Raw genomic sequence first — 27,163 nt, 5'->3', positions numbered from 1 at the left:
CGCTTTGAACTCCACATACCATACATACGCGGCTAATTTATGGATTTTTACTGGCTAACGGCCACTCTCTACCAGTAAATGCAAAAGTGAGACAGACGCGGAGAAAGATTATGCGCTGAAGAATACACTAGTTTTGATTTTTAACTGTCATTTTGTCATGCACACACCCTCATCATGGAAAACAAACAAAGAAATGCAAATGATGCAACTTTTAAGTTAAAGGCAATGGAACTGGCCTTAAGGAAGGAAATAGAGCCACTGCACGTAAGCTTGGCATTAATTAACTGATGGTTCGTTTGAGGCAGCAGCAGGAAGAATTTAGTCAATGTAAAAAGATAACAAAAGCTTTCAAACGAAATAACAGCAGTGTTGGTGCTGTTTTATTTTCTAAACATGTAGGTATGTTCATCCCGTGTTACTGTCATGTTGGTGCTACATCAATGCCGTGTTGATGCTGTTTGTTTTCTAAACATGTAGGTATGTTCATTCCATGTGGATGGCATGTTGGTGCCGTACTGATTTTCTGGCACAAAAAACTTCCGTGTACCATCTTTCTGTGTAAATATCTCATGTTACAACATGAAAACCTGCAGCTTATATTCAGGTGCGCCGTATATATGTACAATATAGATTTCCTTTTAAAATTTAGCTGGTGCGACTTATATTCAGGTGTGCTCTATAGTCCAAAAATTTACTGCATATTAATATTTTCTGAAACCTGGATATTGAATAAAATAAGTGGTAGGGAAATCAATATTGAAAATTACAAAAAAATTACAAGAACGTTTTTTGTTGTGACAGGCGGTCTAAAGGAGGTGGTATAACTACTGGTGTCAGAGATCACCTGTCTGTGGACCTTCTGTTCTCCTGCTCAAAGCCTAAATTTTTTGAATATCTGTCTCATGCCTAAAAAAAGAAATGGATCTTTATCAACAGTTAGAAAGGCAAAAACATCTTACTTCATATCTGTGCTGATAGTCACGGAAATCCAGCAAAGTGCTGGAGGACAGTAAGATCCCTCTCAGAACCTAGTATTCATACATTACCAACCAATATTTTATTAGATTCAGATATTGTAAATTCTAAAGAGGAAATGTGATGATTTCAATAGGCATGTTATCCCTGCATGTGATGTTTTGGATAATGATTGTGATCCTTTTGATCTTGATTATGTTGAATCTGAACCTCTGGCAAAATTGCAGTCAAATTTTCTCTTTAACATGAAGGTCTTAAATGCACTCCGCTCCGTAGACCCAAAGAAGTCCACAGGAGCTGAGGACCTTGATACAAAATGTTTATAACTTTAATTTATCAATTCAAATGGAAATTGAAGTTATACCAGAATTATTGAAAACAGCACATGTTTTGCCTGTACATAAAGGTGGGCCAACTAAAAATGTAAATAATTTCCAGCCAATATAAAATTACCTTGTTTTGCAAATGTTTTAGAAAAGTTAGTGGAAAATCAAGTTGCAATCTATTTAAATAAATGCTCCATTTTAAAGTCAGGTTTCAGAAAAGGGCACTTTTGTGGCTGTTTCGGCAACCACAAAAGTTTTATTATTATTTTTTTTTTTTTTACAGCTGACAAACAAGATTGTGTTGCACTGTTTATTGATTTAACTAAAGCTTTTGATTCAGTGGATCATAAAATCCTCTTGAAGCACCTGAAGCATATTGGACTGGGCAGTGCTGCATATAACTGTCAAAAATGATCTTTCAAACAGAACCAAGGCAGTACGAGCCAATGGGTTGAAATAAAATGTTTTAACTTGAAGCAAAGGGGTGCCCCAAGGCTCAATTTTGAGCCCGCTAATTTTTACCATATTTATTAATTCCATTGGTTGCAAGAATTGCAAGAAAATCTTAAATTATCACTGAGTATATATTTTATTCTAAAAGAGAAAAAAAAACATTTAAGTGATTTGCAAGCTATAAATCTTTATACACTAAATGATACATTGATTGAAAGAGTCATCACCTATGAATACCCATATGCATTTTGGCTTGACAAAAACTTATCCTGTAAAATACATAACTCTGGATTATGTAACATTTTAAAATCCAAATGATCATTTTATTGTAGTAACAAATCGTGTATCCTATTGCATTACAGAAAACAAATTGTGATGAAACCTATAGCTGTACACGCTATGAAAAAGTAGGGGGGCCACGGCCATCCATCATAAGAGAAAAACACTGTATATAATGTATTTATAAGGGAATACTTGATAGACCTCCTGATTTGTTTGTTGTACTATGATACGGGAACTTTTACTACAAGATCTCATGACTGTGTATGTCTAAAAACTGGCCACACTAGAACTGAAATTGGGAAAAAAAAAAAAACCTTTTGGTTATTATGCTTCCCAAAAATACATTTCAATTACATGCAAAACTGGATACAATGGTGCCCAAATGCACTTTAAAAATCTGGTGATAAACATTTATAATCACAACTGCACATGCTTTTAATGTTTTAAATAGACCTATGTAGTTATTTGTTTTGTTTCTTTTTGTTTGTATTGTACTGTATTTTAACATGGCACTCATGAAAAAAAGAGTCTGGTGCCCTTATTGGGCTCTCTCTGTATAAATAAAGATAAATGAAAGAATGAAAAGGAATTCAGGCTTAGTAATGACATAATTAAGGGGTTAGCGTTATTAGTTAGGGTATAAAATAAGTAACAGTTTAATAATATAAGTTCAAATATATAATAATACTTTATTTTAAGTCTTTGTTCATGCTTTATCAAGGGTAATGAAAGTGTTATAAAAAGGTGTTACCCTACAAGTCCAAAAACTACACTTAAAATCTCAAATGCATTCATTTTAGTGGCTGACTAATTTTGATGTCACATATTGATCCACTGAATCACCTTGTGTTCAGATGGTGACTCTGCTTGTACAGCTTATGTTTCAGTTTACGGTATGCTGCCGCAGACTCCAGACAGTGGCAGCCTCTGCATTTATCATCTGCATAGTAACAAGGCTCTGAGGCTATATCTGATACTGACTTTCACCAAGACTGTCTGGGAGATGAAACTGTGCTAATAAGTCTCGCAGTTCCTTTGGTGTTTTAGCATATTTATCTGTACAATTTTCTTATCAGGTTTATACTTTTTTACATTTATCGGATGCCTGGACAACCTTTAGCATATTTAGTAGTTAGTAATTTAGTGCCTTGCAGCATGAAGGTCCTTTGTTTGATTCTTGGATCACCCCCTGTATATTGTTTACATATTCTCAGTGTTTCTGCTGTGAAGATGCAAAGTTTAATTTGGGCTAACACATTCCAATAGTAAATAAGGTGTAACTGTGTCCTTTAGAAACGATGCACATTGGTGATCTCTGCATTCTGACCCTGGCTATACTCTGTGCAGCACATACATGTCAATAAAGTCAGCGGTACTTCTATATTTTGCATTTGAACAAGAGGAGAGAGTCCCCGCAGGGAATTGAGGGGAGTGGGGCGAGGATGACGTATTAGCAATAAACACGTTGATATTTTCACCATATGTCCACAATCTAAAGTTCACCTTAAATATTAAAGGAAAAGTGAAACAAAAGCAGGCAGTGGAGCTCATGGAGCTTTATGCACAGCTTGCTTCATCAGCACGAGAGTTGGCTTTGTAGGTAGTACAAAACTACTTTTGCTCAACTTTGCATCATTTGTTAGCTAAAATTAGGAGCACTATACTTTAACATCCATTGCCCTAAAGAAGAGAGTTGCAGAGAAGGATAGCAGGATGGAAAGATGCCCTACTCCTTCATGGGGTACAGCAACATCTGCGGCACATTTATTAGCTCTCTTCCCCACACTGCTTCCCGGCTTGTTTCACTGACGCACATCCTAGAAAAGAGAGAGAGGGAGACATTAAACAGTCTGACAAACACAGTCACCAGGGGAAACTGCACTGCCCTACCACTATGCCCACACCAGCATGCACTGATCTACACTCGCTCGTAAAGGCAAGGTGGATCAAATGGAGAAATCTGTAGTGGTTAGGATTGAGAAGGGGAGAAATTATGGGCCAGAAAGTCATGCATTGTAAAAAGTTTGATCGTAAAGTTTAGCTGCAGATTTTAGTGGGGAGTTTGACATTGCAGATGGCGTGCCAGCTCTATTTCTGCCTATAGTGAGAGAAGAGTTTGAGATTGTTACTAAGCAGCAATTGGAGATGGCTAAAGTTTTAAGTTTTTTTTTTGTTTTTTTTGTATGTAGTAATTCTCAGTATAGAGTTTAAACGGATGATAAGGTAATGCAGTTGTTTCCAGATAGTCAGTCAGTGATGTAAATGTATACTATGTTACTTTTCTGGTAGCGTCTACTACTTCCTTGTTTCCATGGAGATAGTACAGCATTAAACTCATCTCTCTCCATGAAATCCAGCCAATTTACAAGCTAGATCTGTGGAAAGATGAATCCTCTCACAAGAAGAATGTATTAAGGTATTTTAAACATGAAAAACACAATCAATACATGAGCGATAGTAAGCTTAAAGCAACGCAGTGGAGGATTCCATGCTTGTATGACCACCTCTGTATATTTTACACAAAGATCATTGAATTTTAGACATTGAAATTAGTTATCAAATGAGAGGTCATAAGTACTTCTTCAAGAGAGATGTTTTTCAGTTCACTGCAGCTGTTTATGGCCTAAAATGGTGCCACCTGCAATGTCTATATAAGGCGCGTCCTCAGACTGGGTCACCTTCCAAACAGTGCCTTCGGATAGGGAGGTATCGAGATGTATACTAATGACCACAAAAAGGGGCTCTGGATAAGACAGGACAATTACTTTAACTTTAAAAGTACTTTAATCAAAAAAGTTGAAGCAAAACCTGTTTTCATGGCCTAGAATCTAACTCCAAGAGTAATTACAATTTATCTACTTCAACTATGCAAAATGTTAAGGTTAACTAAAAACACATTAAAATGGAGTTACAGTTTATCAGGATCATTTTGTAACATATATAAAACTTGCAAGACCATGGTTAAAATTGGCTTTAAAGGAACTGTACCCAATTTTTAGTAGTAAATAATATTTTTAGAAGTATATATATATGAAATATAATTACAAAAACATTTTTTCTTCACAAACAAGGAAGTACAACTGCATCCTAGTTGTTGCTAGCATTATCGTGATAGCAAAACTCTGGACTCTGAAAGTTGGGAAAAGTGCTCATTGCTGTGAATAATTAGGAAGTTAAGTGAGAAATAAGTTTGGACTGCGACAGACTGTTTACAGTTAACTGCTTCTGTTTTTCCATTAAAATTAGGCTCAGCTCCTTTAATATATTATTACTTCAGGCATGTGGAGGCATTAGTATCCTGAAAATGTTTCTTGACATTTCTAAGCTTGAAAGTGTACCTGCAAACATATTTATATGTAGGTCAAAATATTAATTCAGAAATATCTATGCAGCTATGTAGCCCATTGGAAACGTTGAGTGTAAAATGGGGAGGGGTGGTGACAAGGAAAGAAAGAATGAAAGAAATTGGTTAGAAGCACTGTAAATCTAGCGTAGACTATCAGATGTGGGCTTTTAGGCTAAATATGCTGGTGTGATTGCACTGAACATTTTGATAGGGCGACTCCCTTAATGCTGGCTTAGCCCTATCTGCTCCACTGCTACATTACAGAGATGAGAATTTGTGCCATTTTATCATATCATTATAAACCATGATGAGTTCGGCTTCACAAAAAATGTCAGTGCATTACCAAGTCATTTTCTCTCTGTGTGGGTTGGAATGTGCCCGATTCAATTCAGTGGCACTTTACATATCAGCGCCGGAGAACTCCATTCAGATAGTTTCACAACAAAGTTTTGATGAATGATAAAACATTCTATAATATTGCTTCTCTGCATCAGCCCAGGAGAACTTGTGCTTTGTGAGCTTTAATAGCAGAGTTCATGTGGCGAGCCGAGTCAGCAGTAATGGCCCTTCACAGTGAGTTTATACATACTTCACTGTTCGCCTCAGCATGGACCCCATAAACTCTCAATTCCTAATGCTTTGTAATGTAATGCCATAGAAAAAGGAGCAACAGCAGCAGCTTTGTTCAGTCTTGATTTGAAGGAACAATATACAGAGACTATAAACTTGCAGACACACACACACACACACAATAGTTCATACTAACCATGCAAGGGATTAAAGATCTGAAGCTCTTACAATGTTATTCAGTTTAATGCTGTTTCTGTGTACTTTTCAGTATTATCAAGCACATTGTTAAACTGTATTAGGAACTAAATATGGTTCTGTAATTTCTGATTGCTTGGTATGAAATGCAGTTATCAAAAACATTAAGGTTCATGTGCTCCTATAAAAAGGTTTCTCACTAACCACGTCACTCAATGTCTGAGAGTACCTGCCTCAGACCATAACCTGGTTTAGCAGCCTGAGCAACAAAAAGTTTCTGAATAAATACATTTTAGATATTTACTATAACTTATGTATAGGTCTTTGAAGAGCAAAAGTGCAAAAATTGTCATAAACCAATGGATGATGTGATACTGTGACTCTAAACCAGGTTAAGGCTACGTGTTCTTTCTGAAAACTTAGCTGCAGAAGTACGACCTGTTCTGAACTTGCATAATAATGTCTTAGATATATGAATAGCTGGTGTTTGTTCAAAGAAATATTTCCAACGCAAAAGAAAAACTAAGGCCATTTTTTATTTGTACCATATTCACCCTTATTCACCCTTATTGTAAGACTTTCATAATAAAACAGCTTGACAGCAACAAAAAAGTGCCGATGTTCATACTAGATCAGGTAAAACAAAACAAATCAAATGGCCAAAGCCGTTTTAAAGCCTCCCAGAAAATCAGTACAGTGTTGACTTTTTGATGCACATGACCACTGAACATTTTACACAAATCAAGCTACTTAAACAGGAGTATAACCACAAAAAAAATGCTGTTTAGTAGCATTTAGAGGCAAAAGTGGGCACGGCAGATTAAGGTAAATGTCTAACCATATCTAAGTAAAACATAAACTTAATAAATAGCACAATGAAACTCTTTAATGATTCACAAATGCTGATTTTATGACTCCCTGCAGGTCACATATTGACATGTACAGTTGGCAACTAGTGCAGATGATTGTACATATGATATTTATTCAATTCTCCCCCAAAAAATGTATCTGCCCTTTACAGAACAGTAAGATGACATAGTTGTGATACCATTACCGTGGACCTTCATGCTAAAGACCACAGCGAGACCACACCACATCAGCAGCAGCAGTAGCAGTAGCAGCTCCTCTCTGGCTCTCATTTGCTTATTACAGTGAGCCTCACACATCCACATGGACAGACAAGGACACAGAGGGACAGCACACACTTCTAAAAGCGAGTATCCGGCCCCCGGTCTGTCACTGCGGGCTCTAACACTTGTTATATCACACAGACACACAGAAGCACACTCACAGTCTTGAGTGAAATTCACGTCACACTCTCCCTGTCTGCGGCGTCTGCTTGAGCAGTTTTCTACCCCCACTGCGGAGCGCCTCTCTCCTTGTTAGAGAACAGTGCAGTCAAAGTAACATGAAATAGCAATAACAAAAGAACGCCTTTGATGGAAAAATGGTGGAAGGCTGTGCAGAGAATGAGAAACACTGTCGTTGGCTTGTGAGGGTTGTATAAAAGGTGTATTTTCTTCACCACTGAGCAGCCAAACCACCTGCTAGTGTGAAATTTCAAAAACTTGTTGTCAAAAGATAAGTTCCAGGACTGCATACAAAATATTATCAATGTCGGTAGATATATCTAATTCTGTGCTTTGCTATAGAGGTGGCATCAGAATGTATTACTCACTAACTCCATTAGGCAGATTTACAGTATGTAAGGAGTAAGATACACTTTATTGCCTCTATATAATTTGTCCTCTGTATTTGACCCATCCCTCAATACCACTGGGGGTGCTGTCAGGTTAAGTTCCATAGTGCAGCACCCATGGCCTCATCTCGATCTTGAGGAAGTCTTGTTTAGGACTACCTTAGATGGAAGATTTGACGTTCTTGTTTTGAAGTGAGAGACCCATTCAGCCACAGTTTAGAGAAGTTTTGTCCGGTTTTATTGTTATTTTGCCTTGATCAATCAGGGTCTACCACCTTATTCACTGACGACTGAAAAAAACTGAGGGAGCACAATCTTGAACTGAAAGTCTTAGTTCGTTTTACTCCGCATTAATCTGTTGTTTGCTTAGATTTAGTCAAGATTCAAGTTCATTTACTTAAACTTAATGTGAAAGGTACTTAAACGGTTTCGAAATGGTACTTGATGTTATCACTAAGACAGTGTCCTCATCGTCTTATCCCCCTCTTATTCCCTCTCTCTCCCTCTCCACTTTCCCACCACCATCTGCCCCGTTTGGCCCCGGTTCTCTGTCTTATGCCGGGATCACGCTGCCTTCATGTTTGACAGATCAGCTGACTGGCAGACTTCAGACCACATGACTGACACGGACAGGAAAAGAGGAAAAAGAGGAGACTAGTTTATGTAAATGCTCATGTACTGTACCAGAAGTGCTTGGGTTTGACAGAGAGCGCTGTTGACAGATGGCAAGTCTTTGAGCTCAGTTGAAGTGAAACTTTCTGTAAAGTTTTATGTGACAAGTGTATTTTTGTAAATGAAAAGTTTTGAAAAGTGCATGGTTTAAACTAAGACCTTAAGGATATGATCTAGAGTAAACGCAGTTATATTAAAGCTATAGATGTGAAAAGTTTCAGAAGGACAACTTGTACATAACTTGCACAATAATGTCTCAAATGTCTGAATGGCTGCTGATTGTTTGAAGAATTGTTTCCATGCCAACAGAAAAGCTAAGATATATCATGTTCATCCGTATTGTAAGACTGAGACTAAAGACTAAATGTTACAAAACAGCAATGTACCGGTAATTTGAAGCATTTTGTACTCAAATTTTCAAAGTTAACCCCTTAGCATTCCAAGCAACACTGAAAAAACCTAATTATCAATTTCAGTTTTGAGCCAACACTAAAATACTGACGAAGTTAATTTGACAATTTGACAACTAGTCAAATTTTTACTGACACTCAAAACTTTTTCCTGTTGTGCTGGAACGGGGTTACATGAGATGAATCTGATTAACTCACTTTGTTGACAGTTCAGTGCAATTGTGTTAATTACTTTTGCCATGGAGATGATGTTGTTTCTAACTTTTACTTTGATTGCTTCTTAGAAAAATAACTAAGAAGTAATAAACATTGATAAAAGTCTTTTGAAAGGTCAAGATTTCACCGATGAATACATAATTAGATTTGGGTGTCGATCTGCAACAGTCTGCTATTTTTTTGTATTCTCGTGCTACTATCAAATATCTATACACTGTAGCTGTATTTATTGGCACTAGACATCTGTATCAATTGATTCTTAGCTGAAATTGCCTACATGCGTGCAATCAGATCAAGTAAAGGTGCGAGGCAGTGTAATTTCAATTGATTATGCGCAGTCATTATGAGGCCTAATTGTGGTTGGCAGGACAAACTTATCGAGCGCTTCAGTGCTTTAGTCAAAAGAGCCTGTGGGCAGAGGTGCAGTGGTCTGTGGAGGGGGCGTGATGGATGCCTCATTATGGAGTTAACTTTTGGAGTCTCCTAACCTCGTCATCCTCTCTGCGTCCACTTTATTGCCACTGATGAAGCTTTCTTTCCACATCTATATATCGACCCACTTCTTGTCCGTCAAATGAATCCCAATACACAGCACACTATCGCTGCGGTTCAAAGCTATACTGTTGAATTTTCAATGTTTGCAGTTTTTATAGTATGGACTTTTGGAACACTGTGTGACTGTATTCACCTTATTCTGGAAGTTTCTGCAGGCGCTGCTATTGTCAATTGGGTTGTATTATTTTGCATTGGGCTGCCGATCTTGACAGTAAATAAGTTCTATGTGAGCTACAAAGGTGTTTTAAAGCGTTGCATTGTTGACTTGTTAGTGCATATAATATTCTAGACTTAGATTATGTCGAGGATGTTTCAATCGATTAATTGTATACTCTGGATGAATTTCATTAAAACTCTAAATTCTCTTAGAATACTTAGTCTAGACCAGTGGTTAAGTGTGAGTATTAGTATTCATGTTCACATTTTTTTTTTTTTCTATGGCCTTATTTGCATTGGTTCAAGTGGATCAGTACAATCCAAAAGTGTTTTCACTGTCGTAGCATCTTTCAAACAGGTCTGTCTCTCTTCGTCTCCTGGTATGCTTAAGCTAAAAAAAAGAGCTGCACGGCGTAACGAGATGATTGGATAAGAGAGAACGCTGATGAAAACACGACAGCAGAAAGCAGATTTAAATAATAGCGTTTGGTGTACCAAATCAGCACTTGGTCTTGTGATAAACCACCAAATTTCCAGTGATGGCATCTTATCTATTGAGCTGACATGCTTAACAAAACAAAGTTATGGCACACTAGCAACAGCTGTTTCCTTTTTATTGATGCACGTCACTCCAAGACTGAAAATGTGATATTTCCAACGCAAATTAGTCTTAGCCACGGCTCACGGTGCCACAAACTTACCTTTTGTGAATTGCAGAGATCAGTCTTATGGTTAAAAAGTATAATTTGAGTATGATTTTGTGTTATATTTGTGTTGATGGCTGATGTCAGTTGCAGACCCCGGCCAAACCGACCTGCACCAAGCCGCCCTCAAGGACACTGTGCCTACTGAAACAATGACTCTAGTGTTAGTACAGATTTAGACCTACCTTTAAAACTCAAAATTAGACCTGGTTCAGTCCTCAGTGTAGATCTGGTGGTACTTGGAAAGCCCAAAATGTTCTTGGGTGTGATAAGATTAAGAACCAGTGATCCGCATAATTTGCTGATCCATAATGTTAGTAGGAAATAGTTCAAGTTGCCAGTGGAGGAACTAATTTATTTTTGTTTACTATGTGGGCATTAAAATATCCATAGAATGAAAGATTAAGTGTTTGTGCTGGAACCATTGCCTGTAATTGCCTGTTTGAATTAATATAATAATAGCAAACACTGTTGTTGCTGCTATGGAGGATATAGGAGCCATAGTAAAGTAAAGCAAACGCTGTGAAATTGTTTATCTGTAGCCTCAAAGGTAATTAGGTTTCTCCTTTACAAAAACCTGAACCACACTTTGAAGAGAAGGAACTTTGACTTGAAAACATAAAATAAAACTAAAATAGGTTTATATTATGTAAGCAGTACAGATGGAGCAGTTACATACAGTCACTTTTCACTGAACTCACAAACTGTTTCAAAGTTGGTCCTTCAGAGGAAAAAAAACCCCAAAAAACTGATATCTATTTGAATTAATTAAATGTGTTTTTGTGTTTGAACAATGTGTGTGCTACCGAACAGGTTTGAGACGAGGTGGGAAAGGTTAATTTCGGCTTTGGCAGTACACAAAATGAGTAATATTGAATCAGTCTATATGCATTTATGTTGCAGAGGTGTGTGCGTGCTTCATTAACTGTGACATTTGGATGGCAGTGCAACCAATTACAAATAAGTAAATTATTTTAAACTGTTAACATTTTTTTTTTGTTTCAGAAGTGATTTTGAGAGGTTTTTTTATACAAAGAAAATGAAAAAGTCTAAACTCATTTTTGCCAAGCATTACTGTAAGATAGAGACTGTTAAGGATAGCTCTTATGTTATTTAAAGGAGGGCTGTTCCGCACCTGCTTGTCTCCATGGAGATGTTCCAGAGTGCGCCTTTAAATGTATCTACAACAGGTGATCCCGCCTCTTCACAGAAAAAAATGCATGTTTTTCAAATAATTTCTTCAGCAGTAAAAACACCTGTGATTGTATGATTGAGCATATAGAAAAGTGTTAAGGCAAGGCAACTTTATTTGTATAGTACAGATGGTACACAAAGTAATTCAAAGTGCTTTACAGAAAAAGAAAGACATTAAAATCACAATACAGTGGTCCCTCATTTATCGTGGGGGTTACGTTCTAAAAATAACCCACAATAGACGAAATCCACGAAGTATCAGCTTTATTTTTTACAATTATTATATGTGTTCTAAGGCTGTAAAACCACTCACCACACACTTTATACACTTTTCTCAGACAGGCATTAACCTTTTCTCACATTTCTCTCTTGTTTGTTCAATGTTCAAACCTTTGTAGGTGCCTTTGTCGGTGCCGAACGTTTCATCGACATTGTGGGTTTTGTTGGGGAGAAAACTTGGAAACATACAGCACTTCAGAGTCACACTGCGATCCAACATTTATGTAAATTTGTCTGAACACATTCTGTACCGTACAGGAGACACGGCACAGAGGAGATTGATTGACAATGGTCTACAGTCCCTTAGCCAATCAGGACGCAGAACACAATCGTCTATAGTCCCTTAGCCAATCAGGACACAGAACACAATCGTCTATAGTCCCTTAGCCAATCAGGACGCAGACCACAATGATCTACAGTCTCTTAGCCAATCAGGACACAGAACACAATGGTCTACAGTCCCTTAGCCAATCAGGACGCAGAACACAATGCACGTTCATACGCTGTAAAAAAAAAAAAAAAAAAAAAAAAGCAAAATTGCACTAAAAAAATCCACGAAACTGCATGACCGCAATAGGTGAAGTGCGATATAGTGAGGGACAACTGTACAACAAATAAAAACATAAATAATCATCATAAAATTAACATTAATGCCATACAGTGAAATATTACAGGCAAAGCAATAACATTTCAGTGAAGACAAGCAGGTGGCGGACCTCCACTCCTCACTTCCACTGCTAAATACTTATTATAATATTAAATTTTCTGGAAAGTCTGATGTAAATTGGTTGAAGCAGCTTCATACAGAGAGAGATATTGTTCAAAAATGCATTATCTCGTAAATAGTTTCAGATGATTTCAGAATAAAATGAAGCATAAAATTGAACATGTAATTGTCATAATTACTGAGGTTGGACATAGCCATTTCATGTAAATGTTGTAATCAAATCGCGAAAATCAAAAAATGCTTAATTTGGCAGCTTTTTGTGTTTTAATTTGTCAATCAAAATCTTCGACACTCACTAGATGTTTACATGTGCGATTTGTTTATCTCTTTCCTTCATTTCTTTCTTCTCCTGGACCTGTTTTCAGCTTTAAGTTGAATAGTTATTTTCCTGGTAAAGCATCATAAAAGACTAATTAACCTATATCCACAGTGACGTGTTTTTGCTTTCTTAGCTTTTACCATATTTCAAGGTTTCCAGTGATTTGAATTTGAGTTTTTCTGCCTAGCACAAAAAAAACAAAAAAACGTGGCTCAAAAAGGGAAAGTGGAGATATAAAGCAGTGTAAAAAGCCTTGATAGTGAGAGCATGGAGAGAGAGAGGAGACGAGATAGGCCTGGACAAGATTGGACAGTAATAGAGTGTAATAGGGCTGGAGAGGGAGGATGGACAGAGGAGGAGATGGAGTGAGCACACAGACAGATAGACAGATGAGGAGGAGGACAAGAGGCTGTGGGCAGGTCACCCAGCCTGCACTAATTGACACTCACAAGACGATTCGGTCGCGCTGGTCTGTTTTCGGAATTGGATCTCTGTTCTGTTCTACCAAGTTTATGAAGCAACACCTTCTTCATGATACACAGAGGAGAGAAGACGAAATAAGTTTGGATGTTACAATGTCAAATTTACAGTTTGGTTATTATTATAAGAAGAAATAGTTTTATTTATTTAGAGTTCAAAAGTTATATTAGTGATGCTAATAATGATCACTAAAACACACATTTTCCAAGATATCATCTGAATAATTAACCCCAAAATGATTAACGATGCTAATGGTACAGGGTTTTACATGTGCAATGAAATATTTTTTCCCATACTTACTGGATGCCTTTCTTTTTTTTTTTTTTTGAGTTGCCATAGCAAACTAGACCAGATTCCCTTCCTTTTCATCCAAACAACTGCGCTAATTGCCTCGCCCCGACACAACAGCTGTTTTTGAGTGACGTTTTAACCACCAGCCTTCTAGCCGGTGAATAAACACTTTGCACTATGGAACAATTCAGGTGAAGAGTTAGCACCTACTTGTCCCCATGGAGATAATATGTTCCACAGTATAGCACTGAGAAAACAGGTAACTCACTCATGTTAAGTGACTGGTCCGGTGTGTGGAGTGGCAGCCCTGCTCACAGTAAGAATGCATGTTTTTCAAGGGACAATAGAGCAAGAGAAACAACTAATTGAATCAATGTAAGATGGATACCAGACTGTGGAACAGTGAAGGCAAAGCAATATCTCCGTGGAGATGTTATTGGAGAAGTTACATAGTGCACCTTTAAAGCACTATGCCACAACTACATAGGAATATTGTTCGATGTACTTATTCAAAAAAGTACATGGAAGTTATTACCTCCCTCCTCTCTCTCCTCTTCATCCTCTCCACACCACAGCACGCACTGGCTCTGTCGTCTAGACAAGGGCTGCAGAACACGCTGTTCTTGTTTTGGGAGGAAGAGGAGAAAATGTGCCGTGTCATTGGGTCGCTGCTGCACACATCCAAGAGAGACACATTCAGGAACAAGGACTAAAGTGAGGTGTGCTCTGTGCTGAGAGGGCTGAGCTAAAAGTGTTCAAGGAGGTGCAGGCTTTCATTATAATACAGGCCACCTATTCACTGGGCTCTCACGTCCAACATTTAAAATCAGCTCAACTCTGCTAAGCTAGGAGCAGTTTCAACTAGAAAGTAAATGACTGGTGTTCAGTGTGAGGAAGTAACTAAATACATGTGCCAATAGAACACAAATTTTGAGTAACTATATTCCCGTACAGGAATAGTTATACTTTCATTTGACAGTTGCTCTCTTAGTTGGTAAAGTACTCGTCCACTGATTTGAAGGTTGGTGGTTCAAATCCTGCTCTCGACATAAACATTGTTGGTAGAGCGGTCAAATCCACCTCAAAGCTTGGCAGTGCGATTCCAGCTACCACAGATGAATACTGTCATTGTGTCCTTGAGCAAGACACTTAATCCACCTCACCCCCGGTCTCTGCATACTCTCTATGAATGTGTGTGTGAATGAGTGAGGTATTATTTAAAGTATTATTATTAGTAAGAAATACACACAGCTCGGATGTGTATATATGTAAGTTTTCCTTCTCTAATCCATAATAAATAAAAGCATAGCAAACAGTGCAACAAAAACATAAAGCTGTTTTAATCCTCTGTTGTACTCAACATAATGCAAGTAAAGTGTTCAAAGTATTTGTAATACAGTACTCTGATGGTACTGAATGGACTTCAACCAAAACTGGTTCAACAAAGGTACATCGAACTGCTTCCTGCCAACAGACCACAACTTTCGTGTCCTGTTTCCTATGAAGAATAGGTTTTGGCTTCAGTTTCCTCTGTTTCTCATGCCAAGGACGGAAAATTAAAAAAAAAAAGAGAATCTGGTTGAGGAGTGTGGAGAATGTGCTGGAGACTTGATTACAGCGGCTGATTAGAAGCACGTAATCACATTAAGTAATGAGTTTGGCTTGAGACCCTCAGATTTGTTACTATGGCGAAGAAAGCATTGGACTGAATCTTTTTCTAGTACGAATCACCTCAAACTTCTCAACTGCATGCTCATTACTTTAAAAAAAAAGCATGATTCATTTCATTGTGATACTAAATAAGTTTTATCAAAAGTTTAGAGAAACAAGTGTAACTGTATTGTCAACTTTTGTTATATAAACCTTGTGTAAGACAAAACTTGTTTATAAGTGTGTTGACAGAAATACACAGTCTGACCTTTCGAAATGTTTGTATGGATATTCAGACTGCATAAATAACTGCTTTATGTTGAATTGGTGCAAATCTGAGCACTTTCAGAAGAAATATTGAACTTATATATTGAACTTGAAAAACACAATAGAAGAATGCACAAGACTGAGAGTAGTGTGTGCCACAAGTGTGCCCACCCCTCAACCTCACACCACTTCTGTTTTGTATATCATCGTAGTAAATGAGTATAAACATAAATAAATGAAATGTTATCTGGTTAAATATGATTCCCTTACACAACTTGACTTTACGTAGGGATGCGCTGACACTGGAATGGAGTATTGGTTCCAAACCAAAAAAATGCATCGGGCGTCATTGGGCATGGTTTATAGAATATATTGGGGCTGGGCAAAGCACTTTGTAATACTATTACTGGCCATTGTTTGCCCAGAAATCATATCTCATATTTGAATGTTTATTTATACACAATATAATGCAATAATGGCTCTAAGGGCCTCCTTATAACAATGCATGAATAATAATCAATAATGAATTAAAATACATACATTTAACATCTCCGTTTGTGAATTGTAATATAGAATCAATGGGTCTGCCATAGCTTCAGTAAACCCAAGGAACCCTACTCTTAATACAGAGTATCACCTTTTTAATTATAATGATGTCCCACCAATTGGAGCCATAGAAACAAATGTGTGTGTGTCCGTGTATATAAGTATGTGTATGTGTTTTATTTATTGAATATCTACAAAGATAAAGATGATCTGTTTTAGAGCGCCTTGACCAGTAGCACATCTCCACAAGGTTAGAAGTTATTCAAACGTGGGACAGAGAACGGAGCATGTTAAAACAGACAAAGGGACTGCACACCACATCCATTTGTGAAATAGCAATTTCACTCTTCACTTCCATGGTTTTATCAGAGCTTTGAAGTCTCTCAAGGAGACAAAATCATGGGCTGTGTTCTGAAGGTTATTCCAACAGAGAGGAAATAAATAAAAAATAAAAAAGACTTGGAGTTCAGAGCAAACTGTGACAACAGCTTATTCAAAGACATTCTGTTTCATTTCAGTATTTTGAAGTTACTGATTAGATTTCAGTTTAATATAGCTTTGGGATCTCTGGCTAACACACAATAAGATCTATATAAGCTAAGCTCTTTTAGGCTAGGAGTCTTGCAAAAGAACAACCATATTATGGTCTGATCAGAGTTTAGCGTCCATATGGATGGCTGTAGGATGGTGCTCTACCCCCCTGAACTTTACCAGCTCCTCATGAACTTTGTAGTAAAAGAAAATTCAGTTCTGTCAGCTGGAGATAAAGTTGACAGAGTTTAATTTTCTTTTACTATGGATCATGCCTGGACAACTGAGGGATTACCCAGACGTCTTGTAGAGCTCTGACTACACCAGGAGATAACATGTTCATTGTAACAATTCAAACCAGAAAATAAATAAATGTTTATGAGCTCCAGTATTACCAATAGACTCAGTGGATAGCTCAATATCTTAGCTTTGTTGAAATTATAATGCTCCATCAGACAGCGGCTTGTGTTTTATTTTTCACTTATTTGTTTATTATAACAGCTTTTCATTCCCCTCACAATATGCACTCACTTGGTTATGTAAGCAAAATCTCATCACAAGGTCTCTTCACAAAACTATACAAACGTCTGTTAAACAAAATATGTTTTAGCACCTTGATACATTCATTAAATACTAAACATTATTACACTACATTACTAAATAGTTCTAAAGCTGTTCTGAAAATGTTAAGTATATGAGGGACTGGTTATATAGATTTAAATACCTTTTTTGTGGTTTGAAATTGGGTAATGCAGCTTTATGGCTTGTTATATCACCCAGCCCTATACTCGCAAGAATTTCAAATGTGTGATTGAGGGAATGATGACAGAAAGGCAGGTTTGAATATCTTACAGTACATGTCTAATATACGTTTGTTTCTATTCCCCTCGTTCCTCCCCACATTCAGAGCAGACAGAGCCGTCACATCTCTGAGTGTGCCACATGAAAGCAGTGTCTCTAAACTGTTTATTGTCTGAGCGATGCAGCACTTTTCGTCTGACCTTGTTTGGGGATGAACACAACACATTAACTCCTATTTCTGTTGAAGCTTATGTTAAAAATGTTTTGTTCCAGCCTTGTTCATACACTGATAACAGAGCAGGTGTATAGTTTATCCATGCCTGTTCCATGTTTTGGTGATGCGTGCCGGGGACTGCGTGGGTGGTCGTTAACTCTCTTGGTTCTTTCATTTTCCCCATCAGAACATTGTGTAATTGTGTTTTTAATCAAATGTTTTCATCTCATTTTGTCTGTCTGTAATAGAGCTATTTGAGAGGGGGAAACAGTAAAATCTTTGTTTTTGCATCAGTACTTTGGAAAATGAAGAGTACTCAGAATGAAGTATTTTATCCAAACTCAAAACGATTCCAATTTAAAAAAAAAAAAAAAAAAAAAAAAAAAAAAAAAAACAGAAAAAAGTTTAATAACAAAAAAAGCATTAACCACTTACTAAAATATTTCTATTGCATTTAAAGTTATAAATGGTGACATGATTGAAGCATTTTTTTTCTGTTTTATAATATTCTTTGTATAACATCATTCCATCTTAAAAATCCAATAATTAGTGTTCATAGTGATACATAAGTTTGGTGAAGGGTATCGATTTTGACTGGAGTTCCACAGTATGGCATTAAACTGTTTTAGAATATGGATTTATTAAATTACAAGTGTTTTTATTATGCAAAAATATCCCCAAAAACATGCATTCTCACTATAAGCGGGGTCACCTCTCCACCGATCTGACTTGTAACCTGGCCAGATGGGGTCACCTGCTTGTCTCTACAGCTATAAATAAATTAAATGCCATACTGTGGAGCATTCTATGTAAAGCAAAAACTTCTCCATGGAGACTTGTGGGTGTCTGATCTAGAGTTGTCAAAAGTATTGAAAATTAGATATTAATCTATACTAGTATCAAAACTACATACTCATTTGAGGTATCAATACTAAAAAGTCACATTCACATGATAGTATATGCCCATGGACCACTATGGAACGTACTTGGATGACTAAGGGATTACATAGATATAATAATACACGGTAATATGAAAGAAAGTACTTATTTAATATTGAAAATCACATTAAAGCGTTTTTCACTATCGCCATGGTATCGAAATCCGTATTGAGTACTGAGTCTATTCCTTAGTATCGAAATCAATGTTGAAATTTTACTCTGACTGTCCACCAGAAAACTTGCGTTACATACAGGAGTTTATGGTTGTCGTATATGATCTAATGCCTCGTCTTCTTCTCTTTACCTTCCAGAGTGCAAGTTCCAGTGCACCAACGGTAAGTGTCTGCGCCTGGGCTCTCTGATCTGTAACCAGCTGAATAACTGTGGAGACAACAGTGATGAGGAGAACTGCCCCGTGGTGACGCAGCACCCTCCCCCGGGCATCTTCAACTGTGAGTACCCCCAAGCACCTCACCGTGTGCTCCACCTCATGCTCCTATGTTTGCAATGTGGATGTTGTCTGTGTGTTCTTTTGGCTTGTTTTAAAATAATAACGCTATATTGTTGCAGTCTTGGAAATTAGTAAAGAAGTGGAGTTCTATGGGTCCTGCACTTAATTCAATTGTCTTGTGCTGCAGCTTAACATTTGCATGTGTATATTTAGTATATATAACAAGGCAGCTGTAAGAAAGTATAGAAATTAACCATGATTCAAGATGTTCACTAGTTTTTTGCGTTAGATCTCTGCTTGATATATATTTTTATGTGGTTTTTCAGCTTCCAATTAAGTGGAAATCCCGTTCCTTTCAATGGAGAATTTGGGAAAAGTTTCAGCACTAAAATATTACATAAAGTAGGTTGGTTTGTGTCAGATGTTCAATAGTTATGTGCAACAACAAGTCAAAACTGCACCGATTTTCTGGGATCTTTAAAACATCCTTATAAAACTTATTTGTCGTCAAGATTGGCAGCGCCAGACAAAATAATACAACCCAAACGACGAAGGCGGCAATGCAAAAAGGTATTGGTTTTGGGTGTTACATAACTTAACAAGCCTAATTTGAATTGTACATACTTATAGATGCAGAAGCTGAGGTGGTTGATTGTTCTACTGCTGCAATGCAATGGGTGTTGAGGGTTCGGTTGAGGGAATAAAAGAGTACATGTAATGCTTAGTTTCCCAAATCACAAGTTGGCTGAACTGCCAGATGGGAAAACTTCTCCTTTGCAGTTAGTTGGTCCACTGAAGTTAAGTAGAACACTCTGTTAAGTTCTTCCACTATATCTCTTACTATACACTGTTTTATTAGAATCTTGTTGGCCCTCCGTGTGCCCCCTGCTGTGCACTTCTGTTGGGGACCAGGATGAGAGCGCTCCCCTGGCCCATCACGATCAATGGGAACAGGGAAAAAGAAGGAGAGCTGGTGTGGAGATGGAGGGAGGAGAGAGAGAGAAAGTGTGAGTGAGAGGGTAAGTGAGAGAGAGGGAGGTGAAGGACTCCAATGGGCTGCCGTGGCTGTGTGCCAGGACACTTTGATGTGCTGCTCTGGTCTCTTTCAACAACTTTTAGGAGAAGAGGGGAAACTTTTTACATCGAGCTTTCATCCTCACCATGTCTGTGTTTGTGTGCTTAAGAGTGGGAGTGTCGTCTTTGCGTTATTCTGTGAACTGTGGGTGTTTTTTGTTTAAGTTAAGCGCTTTAATCATCTGAAGATACCACATGCTCCAGTGATTCAGTTCTGTCTCTCATGTTAATAGTTCATCATTTTACCACGGACATATTTTGTGCTATTTTGACTTTAATTTCTAAAAATCTGTGAGTCTAAATGAAGACGTCTCCACTTTTAAATAAGCACACGGAACTAAAGGAGTTAGGTGGGTCTTGCACGTCGGGCTGCTCTCCGCTGTTATGCACACCTGTTAAGTGTCGCTGTGAAGGAGCTGATAAGTCACTTCTCCTCTCTGCTCGCTCCATTTCGGACAGCACTTAATGTGGCGGCTCCGTCTCGGGAACACGCAAAATGAGGATTAGGACGTAGGAAAAGGGAGTAGGAAGCTGTTTTGGAAAGGGCCCTGTCGTCTCTGGTCTTGTTCTGTCAGGTCAAAGCTGGAACAGTGTCAGACAGCAGTAATATAGGTAGCATCTAGTGGTGTTATGTAAGAATACAACATAGCGAAGTTGGTCAGTCTAATTACAGACGGTAGATACATATTGAATTATATTTACAAAAATCAATTCAATCTTGTTCTCTCCAGTTTATTGTTATTATTCAGATACTATTCACATTTTCGGTTTTGTACAACTCCCAGTGAACCCACCTAATTTTCATGAAATATGAATTCATTCTAATCTACAGTAAGTGCCTTGTCCGGTGGCCAGTACAGATCTGCTGTGCTCAACAAGACTCCCTCTGAGTTTTGGCCAATTAGCTGTCAGCTGATGATGCATGGTTATTGAGTGCTTTGATTGACAGCTCCCACACCTGCTGCCAGCCCTGACACACTCCTCTGTTACTTTTCCTGACACATCACAGTCATTATAGTGAAGGTGCACTGCTGCAAGGGCCATCCATCGCTGAGGTTTGGGACTTTCCCAAAACCAGACTGGCTACAATATGTTCCACTAATGCTTCATGACGTTCACTGCTGCTACTGCTGCTGGCCACTGGTCTTTGATTTAGTCTCAGATGATTTTTCACATTCTGTCGTATCTACTACCTGTGTGGCCTGTTAAACTTCTGGATAACTTGAGTTGTGTTGGCATGACACTCTAAACTATAAAAGTTTTTTACGGCAACCCTGTACATTCACGTTATTCCAGCATTTCCAGAATGGCATCTTGTTCATAATTTCTTGCAAAAAAAACCCCAAAACAAAACACAAATAAAAGTAAAAGTGGACAACTACGCACATGCAATAATTGTGCATATAATAAAGTACAAGAATATGGTGAACTTGTCATCTGTATTTGTTGATTTAACTATTCCAATGTAGACCAGTGTTATAATGATTCTGCTTAGAAGTTAACTGTAGGTAAACAGTAAAACGCATGGATACAAGCTTCATTTGAACTTTGCTGCTCAGATACAGGTTATGATTTTGTTAGGGTAATTCTTTTCCTATGTCTGCTTTCATCCCACTGCTCCTCCTTGCTCCCCAAACTCACCTCCAAACCTTCACATTGTTTTGCAAATTTCTTTTTACATTTTATTTCCCCTCTGCAATACCAGCCAGACCATGCTTTCTTCTTTTCTTCTTTTTTTAAGTTGGTGGATGGCGGGAGGGGTAACACGGTGGGCTTACTCATTTCCAATCCTGAGCCGGTACTTAAAATATTTAGTTGTCTCGAGCGAATGTTAATGTAAGTGTCTGCAGCCTGTGTGAAGTGTGAGCCTGTGACGTGTACAATGAATTTTTTGCATATTTTGTGAGACTAGCAGCCAGGCATGGGGTGGAGGAGATGAAAGAAGATCACCAAAAAAGACTGGCAGGGCTAAGGAAAGATAGGCAGAGATGTGAGAGGAGAGGAAGGAGAGAAAGGGAGGAGAGAGAGTGAAAATTTTTTGTGTGCTAATGGAGTTTACCATCTTGTTGCCGCTGGCTGTTGCTGTGGCAGTGGCAGACAGATGGATCATGAATACTGTCTAGACAAAGTGCAGCCCGACGCCCCTCACCTCCTTTCCCTGCATTTTCCCTCATAATTGGGATAAACACAGTGTGCCAATTGTGGCTGGAGTGTAGCAGACTGAGCCTAAGACCGCTTAAACGTCTCACTTTTATCCTGGATTATTCCTCAGATACAGACAGACAAAGGAGAGAGGACCAAGTGCACTCAGCCACAAGCACAACCGTACTGAATCTATTGTGCTTTAGTACATACAACTGGTGGTTTTGTTATTATAATCAAATGTAAAACAATGTGTAGTTTCCACCGGCAAGCCTTGACTGGTTGCATCTCTGACAGGATCTATTATATAATGTTAAAGATTGCTTATGCATAAGTAGGGGTGGTCATTATACCAAAACTTTGATATTATAATTTTGTTGGAGCTAGATTATAATAACCCTATTTTTCAGAATTATTAAAATATATGATTTCACATCTTCGTTGCTGTCACAGTGACAATTGCGGGAGGGCTCTCCAGGCTTTTGTACCAGTATGACAGCCACGCGGAAGCGGCGCTTCATTTACTTCCGGAGCAGGCGAAGTTGTTCAGAAGCGACACCGAGGATGAAGAATTCAATGGATTTAGTGATTTGGAGTGAGGTCGAGAGTAAACTTGTTAGCTTGTTTTTTATGCTTTACTTATCTAATTAACTGTTAATATCTTACGCAGCATACCTGAGATGTATTCAGTTCCTTGTCTATGCTTCATGTAGCTGAATAAATATGTGTTATGTAACGGTTGATTATACACATCACAGTTCACTTGTTTGACTAGATGGCGCTGGTGTGTTTGTAATACCTGTAAGAAAATTTACTGAACTCAGTTTTTTTTATACATTTCATATTTAATTTCCCCTTATTTATTACATCTTCATTTTTAAGACCATAAAGGTGATATTTTTTTTCTTTTGGAACAATATTGTAAGTGTTTAGTTTATCATAAGTTTAGTTTAAGGCCACGAAAACTACTTCCTGTTTTCCTGTTCAGCCTTTTATGCTAATGCAAAGTCTTACCCGACATAGCACTATTTAAGTTTTTGGCTCACTAGTTTGTTTACTAGCAGGCCAAAGTGTACGTATATTTTTCATGTATTCATATGCAATTTTGTGTGTATATGTAGTATGAGTCAGAGCTTATGTTATATTTGATGTGTTTGTTAGTTCTACAGTGTGCAATGTGATGAAGAAGTAAGACCACAGTAAACATCAGTGAAAAGAACTCTCATGTCTCTCGTGTTTGTGGACAAGCCGCATATGTTTGGTTAGGGTAGTGTATCTGATTAACTGTTAATATCTTACGTTAACACACCATACACATATTCAGTTTGTTGTCTATGTGTTACGTTAACGTGCTGTGCTGCTATTCAGCCTATTGTTCTTTATTTTTATTGTTATTATTATAACTTGCCTATAAAGATAAAATGTCTGTTCTTGGTCTCAGATTTTGTGCAACTTAAATATGTTTTTTTTCTTCTTAAATATGTTTTTTTCTTCATTATTACACGTTTTCTCGCTGGTGCGACTTATACTCCAGAGCAACGTATAGTCTGGAAAATACGGTAGTAATATTGCCTTGAAGCCTTACCTAAAATCATCTGCTTCTTCACAAAGTTCACACTTCTCTGCAAATAGTTAAATCCACATGTCCCTAACTCTATTGCTGAGGCTAACCAAAAGGACGTGTGGGTGGGGAAAAGTCTGTAAAATTCTAGCATAAAGTGGGATTAAATTGGGAAATAGTGAATCACAATATGACAGCATTGCAAAAAATAGCAGATTGTCACAGGGATGACGTCACACTTAGATTTTCATCGCCATATCACTCAGCCCTAACTCAAGTTAAAATATCATATATACTGAATACTGTTGTGTTTCATATTATATGCATTATTCACCATTTCTAATAATATGGACAGCTTGATTGTTACCTTATTCAAAATTCAAGATGAACTTTATTGTCCCACTTGTAGGACATTTGTCTTGGGCTGTCCACCCATGCTGCCATCAGTGCTGACATTTTATTACAAGATTATGTGAGAAGTTCAGTTCAAGTCATTGGTTATCTTTGAATTTAGCAGGGAATTTTTTTTTTTGTCCCCAAAAAATATAATTTTTGTCTCACATTTTATATACTTGCACTTACTCTCTACGTAATAATTTTGTAAAGTAACAGTTGAATGTGGGTTTGACACTACTTCTGTTCATCACACACCCCATTATTGATTTCTGTGTTACAATACCCAGTGGTACAGCCTGGCCTAGGAGTTAACAGCTTTATAGAGGCAGGAGATACAAGTGATTTTGTGGGACTTGAGAAACGTTTGCAACACATTTTCAGATTTAACAAAGCAGAAAAACACTCAGAAGCAATTAATATAATTAACGATGGCACCATTCAGTTTAAGTGTCCCACTAAGGCTTTCCACCGAGCCCTGTCTGAATCATTATCTGAGCCCAGCAACCCAGGTATTAAATGGGAACACATCATTATTGAGGTTATTTATGAGCTGTGCATCTGCCTCATAAACTGTCAACATGGCTGCTGTACTAAAACTATAATTGTTTGAAGAAACACTTTTACTTTCATCTGCAAGTGCATGTGTGTCTATGGCTCTAACTTAGATCAGTTTATTGCTGGGTTTCAGATGACATCATCAACATTCTAAAAAAATGCTAATTTTTGTTGTGATATAGTGGGTTTTAGGGTCCAGTCACTATTACAAATGATCGTATTCAAAATGTGTGAAATTGCGTTTTAGATATTTCAACAAAAAGTACAATGTAATCAGTTGGGAAAATTAGCTCTTGCCCCCATCTAGGAGAATGACATCGTCACATTATATAATCTGAAAACCACCAATTAGTAGAATAGGCATAAATAAAAATAACACCACATGTTGTTAGTAATACTCATTGAGAAAAAAGTTTTTAACAGTGTTGTTAGAATGTATCTGTAGGTTGAGTATCAGCAGTGCCACATTGTCGTTGACAGTGACATTGACATAGCAATGGAATGACCAAACTCTGTTCTCTCCTCTGACAGCTGTGAAACATACTTATAGACTCTTTATTGTGAATAATTGGAACAAAAATTATGAACTAGTCTAGATGAACATCTTTCAAAAAGTCAGCACTCTGTGAAACCATATATATTAAATGTATGATTTATGACATTTCAAAGGGCTCTGATGTGTTGTTTCGCTATGGATCTAGGCATGGCCCCTCTGCTGCCCTCTTGTTAGGCTGTGTGGAAGTGCGGGAGGGGACAGAGCAGACAGAGGCTAGATCAATGGTCAACTCTAGCTTAGCCATTGATCCCGGTCCAGAGTGAACTACACTTCAATAGCAGCGAGCGAGCCTTGAGGCTCGCTGATTGATTGGGTTTGTGAGATTCATAGTGTGAGAAGGCTGGGTATTGACTGACCCTCTATGGCAGACTGTCTGAGTGTCCAGCACCGCCTGCCTGTTGCCGACCTCTCTTCTCCTATTTACACCGTTTGCTTGATGCAGGGAAGTTGAATTTTTTCACTTTTCCTTGAGACAGCCCATATCTGTGAAAGCATCAGAAGGTCACTTTGGAAGTTTGCACCACAAATAATGGCAGTTGTTTTGGCCAGTGATTCTTAAAGTTTAGTAGTACCCCACATTAGTCTTTAATATGACCCTGAGTCCACCCAGAGATGGAAAACAAAGCACTTATATAACTTACATACTTTAAAAAAAGTTTAAACTAGATCTTGAACATCCTCAGTAAAACTATAACTAGATTAGGACTAAAAGAAATGATTTAAGTCTCCAAGTAGACCAGATTTCCCAATCAACCCAAAACATGCATACTAGGTAATATCCTCTAGCTAAGGTAGGTCCTGACCAACTCAAGATCCGGAGGTAGTCCCCACTTCTCCTGAGCGGTTCAACCCAGCAGTATTGAAGCTTGGGTCAAATGCAGAGGATGAATTTCCCTCAAAGGGGATTAATAAAGTATATCTCATGCCTAATATTAAATATTTAAATCCAAAACATATAATTCATATTTATTTATTGACCTTTGTTTAACCAGGATAGTCCAGCTGAAATTAAAAATTTCTTTTTTAGCCTATTGTACATGTTTTTAGTGGTAGTGGAAACTGTTGCAACCGAAGGAAACCTATGCAGGCACAGGCAGATCATGCAAACTTCACACAGAAAGGCCCCATGCCGCCCCAGAATTGAATCCAGGATCTGAGAATCTATACTTCAACTGTAAAAGAACTTCTCAAAATTCACATACAATTGTTTAAAAACCACTACTTCAAAGTGTCTACAGTAAAAACGTAGATACGTAAATTTATTTTAAACCTTGGAGAAATTCTATTCTCTAACGGCACAAAAGATAAATGCCTTTTTAGTTGTAAAAAAAACCCTGCAAAAATTGTTTTATCACACCTTTCAAAACCTGGTTCTCGCATTCAGCCACTTACTCATTTATTCCATTGGATATGGTGGTCCTTGGAGGTTTCAAAATCTTTCATACTCTCTCGATAATAGACTGGATTCCATAGTTTGAGAGTTTTTTCTCAGTGGAGCGTGGCAGCTTCGAGACAGTGTCAAGGATTCACTTTCTGTCGGCAAAAGGTTGTCGAAGCAAATTAAGGAGGTCAAGACAGACTAGACTTTCTGCAGGCAAAAAACTCTTTTTGTTGGCAACAAGAATCAGACA

General features: G+C 37.7%; 1 protein-coding gene across 1 annotated transcript in view; it reads left to right on the top strand.

The window, feature by feature from the left end:
* Window positions 1-27,163, top strand: part of LOC117383380 (low-density lipoprotein receptor class A domain-containing protein 4-like) — a 288,281-nt gene that overhangs the window by 111,442 nt on the left and 149,676 nt on the right. Inside the window, exon 4 of the mRNA XM_033980548.2 lies at window positions 19,109-19,249. Coding sequence (XP_033836439.1) covers window positions 19,109-19,249 — 141 coding nt within the window. The remainder of the gene's footprint in view (window positions 1-19,108; window positions 19,250-27,163) is intronic.

Source organism: Periophthalmus magnuspinnatus, chromosome 16, assembly GCF_009829125.3.
Source record: "Periophthalmus magnuspinnatus isolate fPerMag1 chromosome 16, fPerMag1.2.pri, whole genome shotgun sequence".
NCBI lineage: Eukaryota > Metazoa > Chordata > Actinopteri > Gobiiformes > Gobiidae > Periophthalmus > Periophthalmus magnuspinnatus.
The sequence above is the reverse complement of the archived record's forward strand: the minus strand, read 5'-3'. Positions and strand labels throughout refer to the sequence as shown.